The sequence below is a fragment of the Onychomys torridus genome, chromosome 4 (genome assembly GCF_903995425.1).
Source record: "Onychomys torridus chromosome 4, mOncTor1.1, whole genome shotgun sequence".
Taxonomy (NCBI): domain Eukaryota; kingdom Metazoa; phylum Chordata; class Mammalia; order Rodentia; family Cricetidae; genus Onychomys; species Onychomys torridus.
This window is the reverse complement of record NC_050446.1, coordinates 115,654,728-115,669,939: the sequence shown is the minus strand read 5'-3', so window position 1 is coordinate 115,669,939 and position 15,212 is coordinate 115,654,728. Positions and strand designations below refer to the sequence as shown.

At 49.4% G+C, this 15,212-nt stretch overlaps 1 protein-coding gene across 19 annotated transcripts in view; it reads right to left on the bottom strand.

Moving 5' to 3' along the window:
* Zmynd8 (zinc finger MYND-type containing 8) overlaps window positions 1-15,212 on the bottom strand; it is an 89,151-nt gene that overhangs the window by 59,705 nt on the left and 14,234 nt on the right. For 14 of the 19 annotated variants that reach the window (XM_036182978.1, XM_036182985.1, XM_036182986.1 and 11 more), the window contains exons 3-4: window positions 9,601-9,749; window positions 2,466-2,684 (exon numbers count right to left, since the gene is read on the bottom strand). In XM_036182978.1, coding sequence (XP_036038871.1) covers window positions 2,466-2,684; window positions 9,601-9,749 — 368 coding nt within the window. Of the gene's footprint in view, window positions 1-1,083; window positions 2,370-2,465; window positions 2,685-9,600; window positions 9,750-15,212 lie in introns of those variants that run through there. The other 5 variants (XM_036182988.1, XM_036182989.1, XM_036182992.1 and 2 more) reach the window with 2 other exon arrangements.

Sequence of the window (15,212 nt, the reverse complement as noted above, 5' to 3'; positions counted from 1 at the left end):
ACTCAGAGAACCACCTACCTCTGCCTCCCAAGAGCTGGGATTAAAGGTGTGCGCCACCATATCCAGGCTTCTCCCTTTTTTTCTCTCTTCCTCTTTTCTATTCCTTACCTTTTTTTTCTTCTTCTTTTCCTTCCTTTCTCCTTCCTCCCTTCCTCTTTTCTCTTTGGAGAAAGAATCTCACTATGTAGCCCAAGCTGGCCTCAAACTCCTAATCTCCCTGCCTCAGCCTCCCAAGTGGGCTTACAAGTGTGTGCCACCACACCCAGCTCAGAATGGTCATTTCATAAAGGACCCAGAAAAACAACTGTAACCAGACTGCAGCAGAAGCCTCCTACCGGGCCTCGGGGACTCTGAGGATCACGGAGCTGGAACAACAAAAACAGCAAACCCTAAAATGTCAGGGACTCTTCTGGCCCATCTGCGGAGGAAGAGCTGAGACACTGGCCCAGTTAATCTGGAACCAGCTTCCATCTGTCCCATCTCTGGGGCTTGCCGCCTTCCAGTGAGCTCCCAGTGTGGTTGGTTGTCAAGAACAGGGCCACACAGAGTCACTCAGAAACTGTCAATGGTGCAGGGCACACAGATCGACCCCATTTTATCTTCTCGGCTGTCTTTCTAATTCACTGGGGGGGGGGGGGGGGGGGCCTGAGGGCCCCGAATCTGAACACACAGCAAGAACACCTGCTTGCTTGAATCCTGTTTCTTTCTGAGTGCCACATATCTACAGTGGATGTACAGGGAGTCGCCTGCCCATCTGTCATTCCCTCCCTCCAACCTCTCCTCCTTTCTGGCAGGGACTGATTAGCACAGCACAGGAATCCCAGTCAGGCTTTTTCAATGGGGGAATTGATGAGCAATGCTGAGCCCAAGGGCAAATTAGCTGGAGGACACTGGGAAAAATTCTCCGGCTTGATAAAAGAGAAGTTAGGAGACATGCTCTTCTCTTAGGGAAATCGTTGACTATCCACACATGATACCTAAGCCTCTAGCAGCCATCGAGTGTGTGGCCGAGGGGACAGAGAGGAGCCATCATCATAAGGGTGAGATAGCAAGCTTGGCTCCAAACAACCTGGCTGGCCCTACCTCACTGGCTGCTTCCCACACAGGATGGTCACTAGCTCTGGCGTCTCAGACACCGCTCCTCACAGCCATCACTTGTAGAGAAAGGCAGCCTATCTCAACCATGTTCTATCTGGCGACTCAGACAATGGAGAAGGGATGCTCAAGGCAGAAGACAGCTGCTGGAGGGTCAAGGACCCACAAAATGATGGGGGACCATCAGCACAGGCTGTACAAGTCTCTCTGGAGTAACCCCAGGGGAGCCATCAGCCGGCTTCTGCTGTGACAGAGGCACAAGACCCCTTCAACGCCATCATCATTTGTTTTGAAGTCCAATTTATTTAGAGTATTTCTTCTTTTCCTCCTTTCCCCACCCAAGAGTGGTATCACGGGCCTTTTCCTGTCTTGAGTTCCTCCCCGACACCCACCGGGGCGACACTTCCCTCTCACACACAGGAAGCTTCCTCAGAATCTAATCCCAGAGATGTTCTACATGAAATGACGTGTTCAGCTGACACTTGTTTTCATCGGTACAGAGAGCATCAGTGAGCTGCGCAGAGCAGAGGGAGCTGGAGCAGTCAGACGAGACGCGGGGTGGGCTACCTTCAGCCTAGCACGCATGGCTGCAGCGCCAAACCTGCGGCTTCCTCTGCCCAGATGTCCTCCCCTTCGGATCCTCCTCATGCCTCAGTGTGATCTTCCCAGGCCTGGATTCTTAAAGGGGAGACGCCCAGCGCCTCAGCTCCCTCTTCCCATCTCTCCATCCATGTTCTCCACTTTGCTTCAACCTATTTATTATAAGCAACTGTCTTTGGGTTTGTTTTTGTTTTTGTTTTTGTCATCTTTTGCCCAAAATAGAAATAATAACGAAAGGTTATCCTCTCTGTGGAACGTGCTGTTGAATCCCCGGTACCTAACAGGCACTGGAGAAATACTTGTTGCACAAAAGTTAACACTGACGGTCACCACGTGGAACACACACACACACCAGAGCAGTCTTCCCAGCCGGGCTACTGGTGAGGACTCGAGGCCGAACGGAGAACGGAGGAGGTAAACACAGCACAGGATCTTTTCAAAAGGCATCGTCAACCATCACAGATCTACAAGGTCCCTTTCCAAGGCACTCACGGCAGAAGCATCAGAGGCACAGCCGCAGATCTCAAAGCGCTCCCAAGGCTCGTGGAGAAGCAGGGACAGGCAAGGCGACATGTCTTTCCAAGAGCTGCCCCATTGCAGCCAGCGCGGAGGCGGGTCCCCAGAGGGGGTGGCCAGGGTAGAGCAGGCAGGAGGCAAGACATTTCTCTTTCCCTCTATTTGGATTATTTGAAATTTTTAAAAAATAAAAGGAAGAAAAGAGAAAGGAGAGGAAATGAGGCAGGTAATGAATTCATTCATCGGGAACTAACCTCACATTCAGGACAAAACCAGTCCCCCTCTGGTTCCGATGTCAGTCTCAGACACTTAGCGTGATAAACCCGGGGACAGAGCTCACAGCAAAGGACTTGTCCTTCCCGGTGACAAACCCAGCAGTAGAAGTCATTCCGTCCGTCCTGTGGTACAACATCAACAGGGTCTGTGGTGAGTGGCTGCTTCATATAGTAAAACGGACCATGTCTTAGCTCTGACTGAAATGTAGGCAAGAAAGACAGGTGGGGTTTCAAAACAAATGTGGTTTCTCAGCAGTCATTTGCACAAGTACATCACAAACAACACACCCACATCACACACCTCACAAACCCACTACACAGCCAGGCCACCTCCATTTCCCAACTAAACACAGCAATAGCTAGCTGGGCAGCAGTTGTGAGGGCACTGGCCTCTGCGTTAAAAGGCCAGAGACTGAAGGCCAGTGACTAGGCATACCCGAATGCAGTTTAACTCCCTCATTAACCAGCTGCGTGACCTGGGCCATGTCTCTCTCTCTACCTCCCAGCCTTGATTTTTCTCATCTGTAAAATGGGGTTGAGAGTCCCAAAAGGTTGGACTGAGTGGTGGCACAGCCACTACCTGCAATTTGCCCTGGTGTGCTTTAAACAGTAGATATTTGGAGGGTAGAAACAATAAGATTTGGTCCACACAAAATTATCTTCCATTATTTAAGTGTATCTCCGGGATAGACAACATCTCCAAGAGGCTGCCCAGAGCTGTGATCCTCAGAGTAGGGTGTTCGCATCCACCAGGAAGCCTGGTCACTTAACCAAAACCAAGAATAGCAGAGAGAGAAAAGGGCAAGCCAACTCATGGGAACCAGACATCTTCCTGCCAGGCAGCGTCAGGAAACATGTCTCCAGAATGAGACGCTTGAGAACACAGCAAAGCCAAACACTGAGAGCAGGACAGTGGTCACTGTCAAAGGGCCTAGTAAAAGCTGTGTGACCTTCAGCACCCACACGGAGACAAAGGAATCAAGATTGCCTTCACCACAAACCCATGGATATTATGTAGATATCACATTTACACAACACAAGCTCCCTGCCAGTAAAACATTACTATTTCCTCCCACAAAAAAATCTCATACCGGCTACATATTGCAAATTCTGATAACAGTGACAGGCAAAGCAGACTGTGCGTATTATCACAGGGCCTGGGGTCTGAGGCCGAGGAATGTGAGTTTGAGGCCAGCCTAGGAAGACCCTGTCTCAAAAATAAAACAAGGGCTGACAAGATGGCTCAGCAGGTAAAGGCCACCATAACAACCAGTTTGACCCCTGGAACCCATGGAAAGGAAGGAGAAAACCCCATCACACACACACACACACACACACACACACACACACACACACACACTCTCTCTCTCTCTCTCTCTCTCTCTCTCTCTCTCTCATGCGCATACACACTCATACATTCACACACACACTCTCTCCCTCTCTCTCATGCGCATACACACTCATACATACACATACACTCACACACGATCTCTCTCACACACACACACTTTTAAAATTTAAAGAGTGTGTAAGTGTGAAGTGAACAGGGGTCTCCTCACATTTTTTGTGACTTCTACTCTTTACTTACACACATATGCTTCCACATTTTAAATACTGATCTAATATGAAAGCAGCTGTAACATTTTGTTGACTAAAAACCTGACTTCTCAGCCTTTAATTAAAGGTGCACACCTTTAATCCCAGCACTCGGGGAGGCTGGGGCATGTGGATCTCTGTGAGTTCGAGGTCAGCCAGTCTACAGAGGGAGTTCCAGGAGAGCCAAGGCTACACAAAGAAACCCTGGCTTGAAAAACAAAAACAAACCAACAAAAATGACTTCTCAATAGAACCAGACTTCTGAGTTCCTATCTATCACTGCTTCACACCCCCCACCTGCCCCCCAGAACCTGGAATTGAGTCCAAGACTTCACACACTTGGGAGACAAGGCTTAACCACACACGTAGCCATATCTCATGTCTCTATCTGAATGGCTAGCCCAGTAGCTCTCAACCTTCCTAATGCTGCAACACTGTAATACAGTTCCTCATGTTGTGCTGACCCAACCATAACATTATTTTCATTACTACTTCATAGCTGTAATTTTGCTACTATTATAAATCGTAATATAAATATCTGTGTCTTCTGATGGTCTTACTGACCCCCGTGAAAGGGTCATTTGACCCCAAAGGGGTCGCAACCCACAGGTTGAGAACCACTGAGCTAGGACCTCCAGGATGAGAAAGCTTTTAGAGCTACAGGCAGCCCAGGTTCTTCCCTGCATTTCCGGACGAGGAGTCGGTGCTCTGCATGCACATCTGGTTCTCCCATACTCCTGCAGGGAGTGCCTCGGGCGCTTATTTTGTTCATCTTTGGAATCAGTCTTTCTAAGTAAACAGCTCCATCTTCCCACATTCCCAGTTATTCCCCTGTTTCAGTTCAACTGTAGGGGTGTAGGAGGTCCAGAAAGGAATAGCATTCTTGGGACATTCTTTAAATGGTACATTTTTTCCCACTGGGCAGTGGTGGTTCGTGTCTTCAATCCCAGCACTTGGGAGGCTTATGCAGGTGGACCTCTGTGAGTTCAAGGCCAGCCTCGTCTACAGAGTGAGTTCCAGGATAGTCAGGACTACAATCCTGTCTCCAAAAAAAGGTCATTTTTCAACGTACTGTGGCAAGCAAGTTGAAGGCAGCCTTGTAAGTTACCAATATCCCATCTCAAAACAAAGGAGTCCAGCCAAAACTCGGGAATCAAATAGGATGGGTCACCTAACAGGACACCAGAGTCCACTGGGCCCAACCGGGCATTTCTACTACGTTTGTTTCTTTGATGGCTCAGGAGAAGTTTCCCCCAGGCTCCATCTCTGCCTCGCCCCAAGTGGGTGTCCTCAGGACCAAAGGGGTAGCCAGGCAACCCTGCTCTCTTCAGGGACCCCCCACTCCAGGAGCCTCAGTGGCGGCAGAAGATGGTGGCCCTTTCAATCACATGCACTCTCATATGGTCCGCCTCTGTTTTCTGCTTCACAAAAATAACCTGATAACAAATGGGGAAGTTCTAAAAGGAAAAGCCCAACAATTTCAGGTCAAATGAATTCTGATTTCTCTCTCCCATGCATCTAAAATATGTAACTGGCCCCACAGCAAAGTGCACAGGCTGCAGCCTGTTCAACAAGGGATAATTGCAGGTTACAGAGTAAATGTTTTTATTCCCTGGCTCCTGCCCCAGGTCAGCTTAACAAGAAAATGGAAAAGACCTATTCATTCACTCCAGGGATGTTTTCATCCACACTAGAGCTGATAGATGTTTTCTATTCAACAATCTCTAAAAATAATAAGTGAAAGGCTGGAGAGATGGCTCAGAGGTTAAGAGCACTGGCTGCTCTTACCGAGGACCGGAGTTCAGTTCCCAGCACCCACAGCTCACAATTTTAACTCCAGTTCCAGAGGATCCCTCTGGCCTTCATGGGCACTACACACAAGTGGGGTGTATACATACATGCAGGCTGAACTCACAGAGATAAAATGAAAATAAGTAAATCTTTAGGGATAGTAAGTAGCAAGGTCAAACAGGCCATCAGAACTGTTTTCAACACCTCCATGGCTGCTCACAACTTCCTATCACTCCACTTCTAAGGAATCTGTCCTCTAAGGGCTCCTGTACGCACGTGATGTGCATAAACTCATGCAAGCAAACACACATAACATAAATCTTAAAAATAATGAATAAATTTCCTTTAAAACACCAGGCATGGTGGCACACACCTGTGGGGCATTGTGTTCCCCAAAATATTGTGCACTCTAATAAACTTATCTGGGGTCAGAGACAGAACAGCCACAATATTAAACATAGAGGTTAGGCAGTGGTAGCACACGCCTTTAATCCTGAGAATCGAGCCTTTAATCCCAGGGAGTGATGGCAAAAACAGGAAAGATAAATAAGGCGTGAAGACCAGAAACTAGAAGCATTTTTGGCTGGTTAAGCTTTTAGGCTTGGCCTGGTGGTGGTGGTGGTGGTGGTGGTGGTGGTGGTGGTGGTGCATGCCTTTAATCCCAGCACTCGGGAGGCAGAGGCAGGTGGATCTCTGTGAGTTCAAGTCCAGCCTGGGCTACCAAGTGAGTTCCAGGAAAGGCGAAAAGCTACACAGAGAAACCCTGTCTCAAAAAACAAAACGAAAAACAAAAACAATAAAAAGAAAAAGAAAAAAAAGCTTTTAGGCTTTTGAGCAGCAGTTCAGCTGAGACCCATTCGGATGAGGATTCAGAGGCTTCCAGTCTGAAGAAACAGGATCAGCTGAGAAAATGGCAAGGTGAGGTAGCTGTGACTTGTTCTGCTTCTCTGCTCTTCCAGCGTTCACCCCAATAACTGGCCTCAGGTTTGATTTTATTAATAAGAACTTTTAAGATTCCTGCTACACACACCTTTAATCCCAGCACTCCAGAGACGGGGCTAGGGGATCTCTGTGAACATGAAGCCTACATAATGAGTCTACATAATGAGTTTCAAGCCAGCCAGGACTACATAGTGAGACTATCTCAAAATAAGTAAATAACTGTGATCCCCTTGACAGAGTGAAAAAAAAAAAAAGCCCCTTTCTACAAATGCCATATGCTAGGGACAACCAAGGATTCAAACAGCAAGGACTCTCTTCTCTTTGCCTGCTGAGCCTAATCTACCAGTCAATCAACCTTGGACAGTGCTTACCCAAAGCCCTCTTGAAGAGCCAACCGAAGCTCCAAGAGAAAGCCGGTGAGCCGATTACACAGTGAGTGTCCCCAGTGTCCCCAGTGTCCCCAGTGTCCCCGGCGCTGATGAAGCCTTTCCTCTTCTGCAACCACTGCTGACAAGTCCTCGGAGGCAAGCTCAGGCCCTGTGTCTGTCTCCTCAACCCTACCCTGCTGTTCCCATACCCTAAGTCTTCTGAGGCCGTGGAGTCCCACCCTCCAAACCTGTCAAACCCTGAGCAACAGGGACAGGGACACTTAGAGACAGGTGACACAGAGTTACAACAATCCCCAGCAGCATGATGCCGAAGCATCACTGAAATGGGAGAGTTTGGAGATGGGTCACGATTGTTGCTTTTGCTATTTGCTTGTATAAAACGAGGCCTTGCTAGATAGATAGCCCAGGCTAGCCACTAACTCACTATCAAGCCTAGGTTGGCCTCTCTAATTTGCCATGGAGCTAGGTTAGTCTTGAACTCTGATACTCCAATCTCAGCTCCCCAGGTACTGGGATGGCAGGTGTGGTCGGCCACAGGTTGGCTGAGAAAACCGGAACATGTGGGTAAGGAAGGGAAGAAAGAAAATGTGCACATGGACCCACTAACAGAAAGACAGCCAGTTCTCAGAGGCCCAAGGACACACACGCGTGAACTCATGACTGTGTGGAGGACAGAGGTAACAATCATGACCTCAGGCGGCATCCATAGGAAGGCCCTCCACTTAAGACAGTCTCTCACTGGCTTGGAACTCACTAAGTAGGCTAGCCTGGCCAACCAGTGAGGGCCAGGGATGCTCCTATGTCCACCTCCCCAGCACTGGGATGACAGGCAAACACTTGTGGCATTTTCCCATGAGTTCTAGGGTTTCTCGAACTCAGGCCAGGTCCTGATGCTCACAAGGCAGGAATTCAAAAACAGCCACGCCCAGAGCCCCTGTGTTTCATTCCGAGTCTCACTCCTACAGCTAAGAAGGAGTGACAGGGGCCAGATGTCACCAGCCAGACATGCAAAGCTAGCCTCACTTGCCCTGAGACCCTGAAGAGGGAATCTCTGCGTTTCTCTTTTCCAGGGACAGCTACAGTCCTTCCCAAATGGCCAGATCTGTGTCATCAAACAGGCGGCCACAGGCAGCCATTTAACTTCAAATTAAATTAAACGAAAAACTCGGTTTCTCAGTCACACTTGCCCAAGAGAGCCACACACAGTTTGTGGCTTCCATGCCAGACAGTATGGGTCTACAATGCTTTTTCAGATATTGGGGGATTTTGTTATGTGCAAAGACCTAAAGATTACTAAAGCCAGAGCCCCGGGCCAATCGGGGTTACAAAAGAAAGGGGGAAAAAAGAAAAAGGTTGCTGGATTCAGACTTCTTTTATCAATTCTGCCACCCTGTTTGCACCATTAATTAATTAATTAATTAATGGTGTTCAATTAAAGCTCACAGCAGCATGTGGACTGGGCAGTACCATATCCTCATCTTGTGGATGAGAAAGCTAATGGCACACAAGAGGTTAACTTGCCCAAGGCCACAGAGCCAAGGCTGCGCTGGCCACTTGCTATATAATTTTGAGAGTGAAAATAGATTTATGCTCAGAAACATACACGCGAGGCCTTAGGCATTTAACCATCTCCAGACCTCTTCCCGTAAAAGCAGCAATCCTGCTTAATTCACCCCTCGCTCCCCAGAGCTCACTCTAGCACTCGATAAAGCACCAAATGGATGAAGGAACCGTCACTGAAGACAATGCCACAAACTGACCCCACAGTCACAGATGGGACAGACACCATGCCCAGCCCATTCACAGGCCTCTCATTAATTCATACCTGAAGACTACCCAGCCTGCACCAGAGAATGTAAAGCTAGAAGATTCTTTAGACAAAATCCAAGAGGACAGCCTTTTCCATAACGCTGACAGCATTGGCTGCCAGGGGGTAGGTCTGTGCACAGAAAGAAGGGACCGTGACCCATGGCCAAAGCTGGACTCAGACAGTGTCTCTCCACTGACCAACATTTTACAGATGAGAAAATGGTCTCAGCCACGCAGCCCCCTCAGGCAGCTCAGCTGTCTTAGCTCAGAGGGAAGGAAAACCTTAAGGCCACCAAAACTAACCCCAGGAAAAAACCCAGCCCGTTCCAAGAACAACACCCCTACCCCCACCTCACCCCACCCCCGTCCCACAATCTGGCTCACAGCTCTATCCTCTGTCCCCAAACAGACCCGAAACCCTGCTGAAAAACATTTTTGCACAGGCCTCTTCTGAGCTGCCCTTTCTGTAAATGCCAGCTAGTGCCAGGTAGCCTGCTGCATTAATGCCAAGAACCCAAGCTACACCACTGCTGCCCGGCCTCCATCCCAGCCACTGGTGCATAAGCCACTCGCCGTGGCTCTTTTACCTGCTCCTTATTGCTACTGTTCAGTAAGCCGGGTTTCTTTTTCTTTTTAATGGGGCTCGTGGATGAGTCTTGAGGCGAATGGCCATTGGAGGAATGAGGAGGGCTGGGGAACTTCCGTTTCTGGGCTGTTCGCTCTGTAGAGCCAGGATCTGAAAGAGACGTAGAAGACCATGTTTGAAAAGCTGTCAAGGAGGCCTGGGTCACTTGGAGAGGGTGTGAAGGTGACACAGTCACAGTCACTCTGTCCCCACACTCCGAGTGACATGTCAGTGTTTCCCCTCTAGAATCTACCTGTCTCCTCCACCAGGACGGTTGGTCTTTCTTCAGCCATTTATGTAAACTCTTAACTCGGTGCCAAAGTATACAAAAAGGGAAGCCTCAAAGCACCTAGACTTTTGGTTTCTCTTTAAAACAAACAAACTCAAAAAAAAAAAAAAAAAAAAAAAAAAAAAAAAAAAACAGAGCAAGGCCCACAGGCCCCATGGCACCTGCTATGACCATGTAGCAATCACCTGTCTTTACATGGGGAGCTATCATCTACTCTTCAAAACAAAACAACACAGTTTCCTACCACAGCCCTGGAGACAAGGCTATGACCAGGTTTCACGATGAAAAGTCCCCTATAGGCTCATGCATTTTAACACGTGGCAATGTTGTGGGAGCTGCAGTCTGTTCAGGAGATGGAGCCTCACTACTGGACATGGGTCACTAGGGGTGGACTTTGACCTTTCTGAGCTAGGCCCTGCTTCCTGCCAACTTCCTACTTCCTATTCAGGAGATGTGTAGATGTGAGGAGCCCGACCGCACACTCCCACCACTGTAGATGGAGCCACCTACCACCAGGTGGACTATATCCCCTCAAGCTGGAAGCCAAAATAAACCTTACCTTCCTGAGGTGGCTTGTCACGGATTAGGTCATAGCAACAAGAAAATAACACATCAAGTTATAGGAAGTAGTCACACAGGCAGAGATGTTGCTCTCACAACCAAGACACACTTCTCCATACCATTCCCAACATCAAGATCAAGATGCCCAGAAGACACTCTAAGGAAATAGAGCCACCAGCGCTTATTCACATTCATTCAGCTAAGATGAGCCCCTCCCACCCACTGGAAAGTTCTCATGCCCCACCCACCTCCTCCAAAGGCATCGGGACAGAGAACACTCACTGGTTCCCACCTTAAGCACCGCCCCTCTCGGGTCAATCCGCCCTTGCTTCCTACTGCCCCCCATCTTTCTGCCACCATCCACCCATTCTTCACCTGGAAGAGTCCCAGGCTGCTCATGCTCGATGGTGGGCTTGGGGACAGGAGCACTTCCTGAGGGACGGAAGCCACAGAAGCAGAAGAGGACAGAGAGCACGAGGGTGTCAGCAGATGCTCCCCTCAACTTTGCCCTTACTGCCGAGTCTAGACATGAACCTCAGTGACCACAAACCAAAGAGGTTCACTGCATGGCAGCCAAATAACAGAGCGTTCTCTGGCCATGGAGAATGTTGAGTGCAGAATGGAGAGAGGACTCAGCAGTGAAGAGCACTGGCTGCTCTTCCACAGGACCTGGGTTCAATTCCCAGCACCCACATGGTGGTGCACAACCATCTGTAACTCCACCACCAGGTTATCTAATGCCACCTCTGGCCTCTGTACAAACTGCATACACACGGTGCACAGACACACTTGTAGGAAAATACTCACATACATTTTTAAAAGAAGAATGTTGAACACAGCCAGGAGGCAGAGGCAGACAGATCTCCTGGTTGGCACAGTAAGTTCCAGGCCAGTGAGACCCTATCTCAAATTGTAGTGTTGCAGTTACAGAGATGGACAGATGGGTAAAGTACCGTGCAAACATGAGGCTCTGAGTCTAGAAACCATGCAAAGTTAGACATGGTTGCTTGGATCTGTAATCCCAGCACTTCTTTAGCAAGATGTGAGGCAGACAGGAGGCTCCCCAGAGGCTCATGGGCCAGCCAGCTTCAAGCCTGTTGTTCACTGAGGCAAACAAGAGACTGTACCTCAAATAAGATAAAGTGGAAGGAGAGAGCTGACACCCTTACATCCACCTACACACACATACACACACACACACACACACACACACACAGTTAGAAAGATAGGTGTAGTCACAGGCTCTTGTAATCCCAACACTCCAGAGGCTGAAGTAGGATTGCCGAGTCCCAGGCCAGGCTGGGTACCAGAATGCCACACAATCTCAATCCCTCCCCTACTAAAGATTGAGGTAATACCGAGGGTGCCATTGAGTGGTAGGGCACTTGCCCAGCAGACACAGCCTCCAAGCCCAGCACCAGCACCAGGAACAACAGCATCTTGCCATGGACTGATGTGTGACAATCTCCAGCCTGGGTCCAGTTACAAAACAATGCATTTAGTGCCGTCAGGAGGCTAACACACCCCTCCTCAAAAGGATGCAAAACACTAACTACACTACTCCAGGGTGACCGCCAAAGTCCAGCCAGGTTGGGGCGGGGGGGGGTTGCCTCAGGAGGCGGGGGTGTGGGAAGGGATTACTTTTCAACATATACCCTAGTGTACTGTAGTCGTCATGTACCCAGATGACTTTATCAAAGTGGGGGAAATGAAAGGGATTTAGAAGGCTCAATTTCACAAGAGCAGCAGCAGGTGCAGGCAAAGGCAATAATGAGGAGAGAGGGAGGCATTCCAGCTAGAAGTCACAGATGGATGAAGTGGGGCCCGGGAGGCTGAGGGCTCGCAGGCCTCGGGAAGGAATTGGGGGTTTGTTCAACACAGATCTAACGTACCCCATTAAGTCTGCTTAAGTGTCAGAACCTAAGTGCTTCATGAAGGCGACCGGGGCTCACAAGAATGTGTCTCAACAGAAATGACACCTGGCCGGTCCAAACCAGAAACCAGCAAAGGTTGTGCTTCAGAATCTCAGTGGTGGTTAGGGTGAGAGGAGATTCGCCAGTGGGAGCCAAGGGGCGATTTCTAGGGTGTCTCCGGGTTTCTTAGCTGGTTTTGGAAACACCTCAGCCCTCAGCCAAACGCATTCTCATTAAGAGCCCCCAAGGACTGTGAGAAAAAAGGAGTCCATCAGGAAAGGGGGTAGGGCACCATGGACCAGAGCAGTGCAGCCTTGGACATCAGCTCAGACAGGCTCAGGGGGTCTGGGATCCATGCCCCCCACCCAAGAACCCCCCAGTGGAGGCTGTGGTTCTTATGACAAAACCATGCACCTGGAATCCACAAAATCAGCAGCCCGTGGGGGAAGGATACGTAGGTTTGAGAGGCTGCATGGTACATACATGCTTGAGATGGGGCAGGGTGGGGAGGTCAGTCGCACACACACATGAAATCCCCTAGGTAGGGCTGCTATGTGACTCCGTGATTAGAAGGAAAGGACCCCAAGCCTCTTTGCCTCCCAGGGCCTCATCTGCAATATGGGAAAGAGGGAAATGGGAGCCAGGAGTCCTCGAATGGCTCCCCATGAACACCTCAAGGATCCAGGAAGTACATGCCACCACTCTGTATACAGTTTCCTGGATTTGGGGTAGGAGGGTAGGGGTAAGCCTTCACCTAAAGAGATGTCATAAAGAATACAGCTGTGGTCAGATAGGGGTACTTGCTGCTGAGAATGAAACCTGAGGTCCATCCCAGTGATGCATGGGGTAGACCAAGAAAGCCAGCTCTCAGGGTTGTTCTCTGTGGTAACAGTCCTGGCTGCTCTATGTGGTACTGGCCCTGGCTGTTCTCTGTGGTACCGGCCCTGGCTGTTCTCTGTGGTACCGGCCCTGGCTGTTCTCTGTGGTAATGGCCTCGGCTGTTCTCTGTGGTACCAGTCCTGGCTGTTCTCTGTGGTAATGGCCCTGGCCGTTCTCTGTGGTAACGGCCCTGGCCGTTCTCTGTGGTAACGGCCCTGGCCGTTCTCTGTGGTACTGGCCCTGGCTGTTCTCTGTGGTAATGGCCCTGGCTGTTCTCTGTGGTACTGGCCCTGGCTGTTCTCTGTGGTAATGGCCCTGGCCGTTCTCTGTGGTACTGGCCCTGGCTGTTCTCTGTGGTAATGGCCCTGGCCGTTCTCTGTGGTACACGTGTGAACAAGAGCTCCTGGAAAGAAGCTGTGTCTTCAGAGACTGACAAACTGAACCAGTGATGTGGAGAGGTTGGAATGGTGCAAGTCCAGGCTGACCGTCCTATCTTGGGCTAGTTCTAGCCATTCACCATCCCTTGCCCGCCTCTCTGTCAAAACTAACATCCTGTGACTAATAGATAAAAACCTTTTACAATCTATTAATGTGGCAAACCATGAGCTTCCACCAACCCAAACTCGAAGAAGACTGTCATCAGATAGCATCTGAGGCCCACAGAAAAGCTTCCCCCACCCTCTTCTGGCACCCGCCTCTTGGATGTTGCCACTGACGCATTCTAGACTTGCCTCAATTTATGACTTTGTTCTATAAAACTATAAAAAAGTCATGAAACTGCCTCTACATCAGACCATGGAATTTGGGGTAACCTAAACCCATGTTCCTGGGCTGTATAAGTGGGCACACATGGAAATAAATGGGGGGTACGCAAGACAAGAGAACTGTGAAAACCTTTCTTTGAACTTTAAAATATTTCCACGGGAAGTGGGGGTAGAGGGAACCACTGGGAAGTAACATACTTGGAAGCAATCTATACCTAACAAGGGAGTTGTGTCCCAGTCTACTAGGACACAAAAGGGAACACAGAATCCAGTTTAGTGAGAATATAGGTCTGTCTCACAGATGCTCGGGTCTGAGTGTTCCAAATTTTGTTTCAGCAAAACACAAAAACCTCAATTCGAGCTGGGTAAGGTGGCCCACACCTTTAATTCTAACACTCAAAGGCAGTGGCAGGCAAATCTCTGTGAGTTTGAGGCTAGCCTGGTCTACAGACCGAGTCCCAAGCCATCCGGAGCTATATAGTTAGAGCCTGTCTCAGGCAAACACATCATCTCAATTTTATTTGCTGTTAGAAACATACCAATTATCCCTAGGGCTTATGGAAGAAACCCAGCAGCTGTATCTAAGAGCTAAACATTCAGTTGCCCAGAAGAGACACTTTGCATAAAGACTACTGAGGAGACGCCACTGGACTTATTCTTCAGAACACCAAATGGCAGAGTCAATCCTAAGACTTAAAGACCTCCCTGGTCCATCATGAACCCAGCATCCGGTGGCTATACAATGATGGGAAGTAACCCAGCTGTCGCCATGGTAATGAAGTCACCCTAAGGACCTCTTCCAGAAAACTGACTCACATTTTGACTTCTCTAATAACTTGATTCTGATGAGGCTACGCTGCTAAACATATCTCATCTATAAATTTGGAGTGATGACAAACAGCCACCGCTGGCGGTCTCCCTGAGAAATGGCTCACCCTGCATCCAAGAAGGGTGTGGCTTCCGAACTCCCCCACCCACTTCTCTGGGCCAGCGGGATTCTATTAAGCTGGGCCTGCCGGCCCTGCTGGCCCTGCACCAACTTCCTGCCTCCAATCCACCCCCCAAAACTAAGTTGCCTCCGGATGTGTTAACGTAGGGGAGGAGCAGGGTTGCCTTGTGGAGGAGTCTTGTGTACGCGATGACTCAGGAACACCGCCTGGAGGGAAGC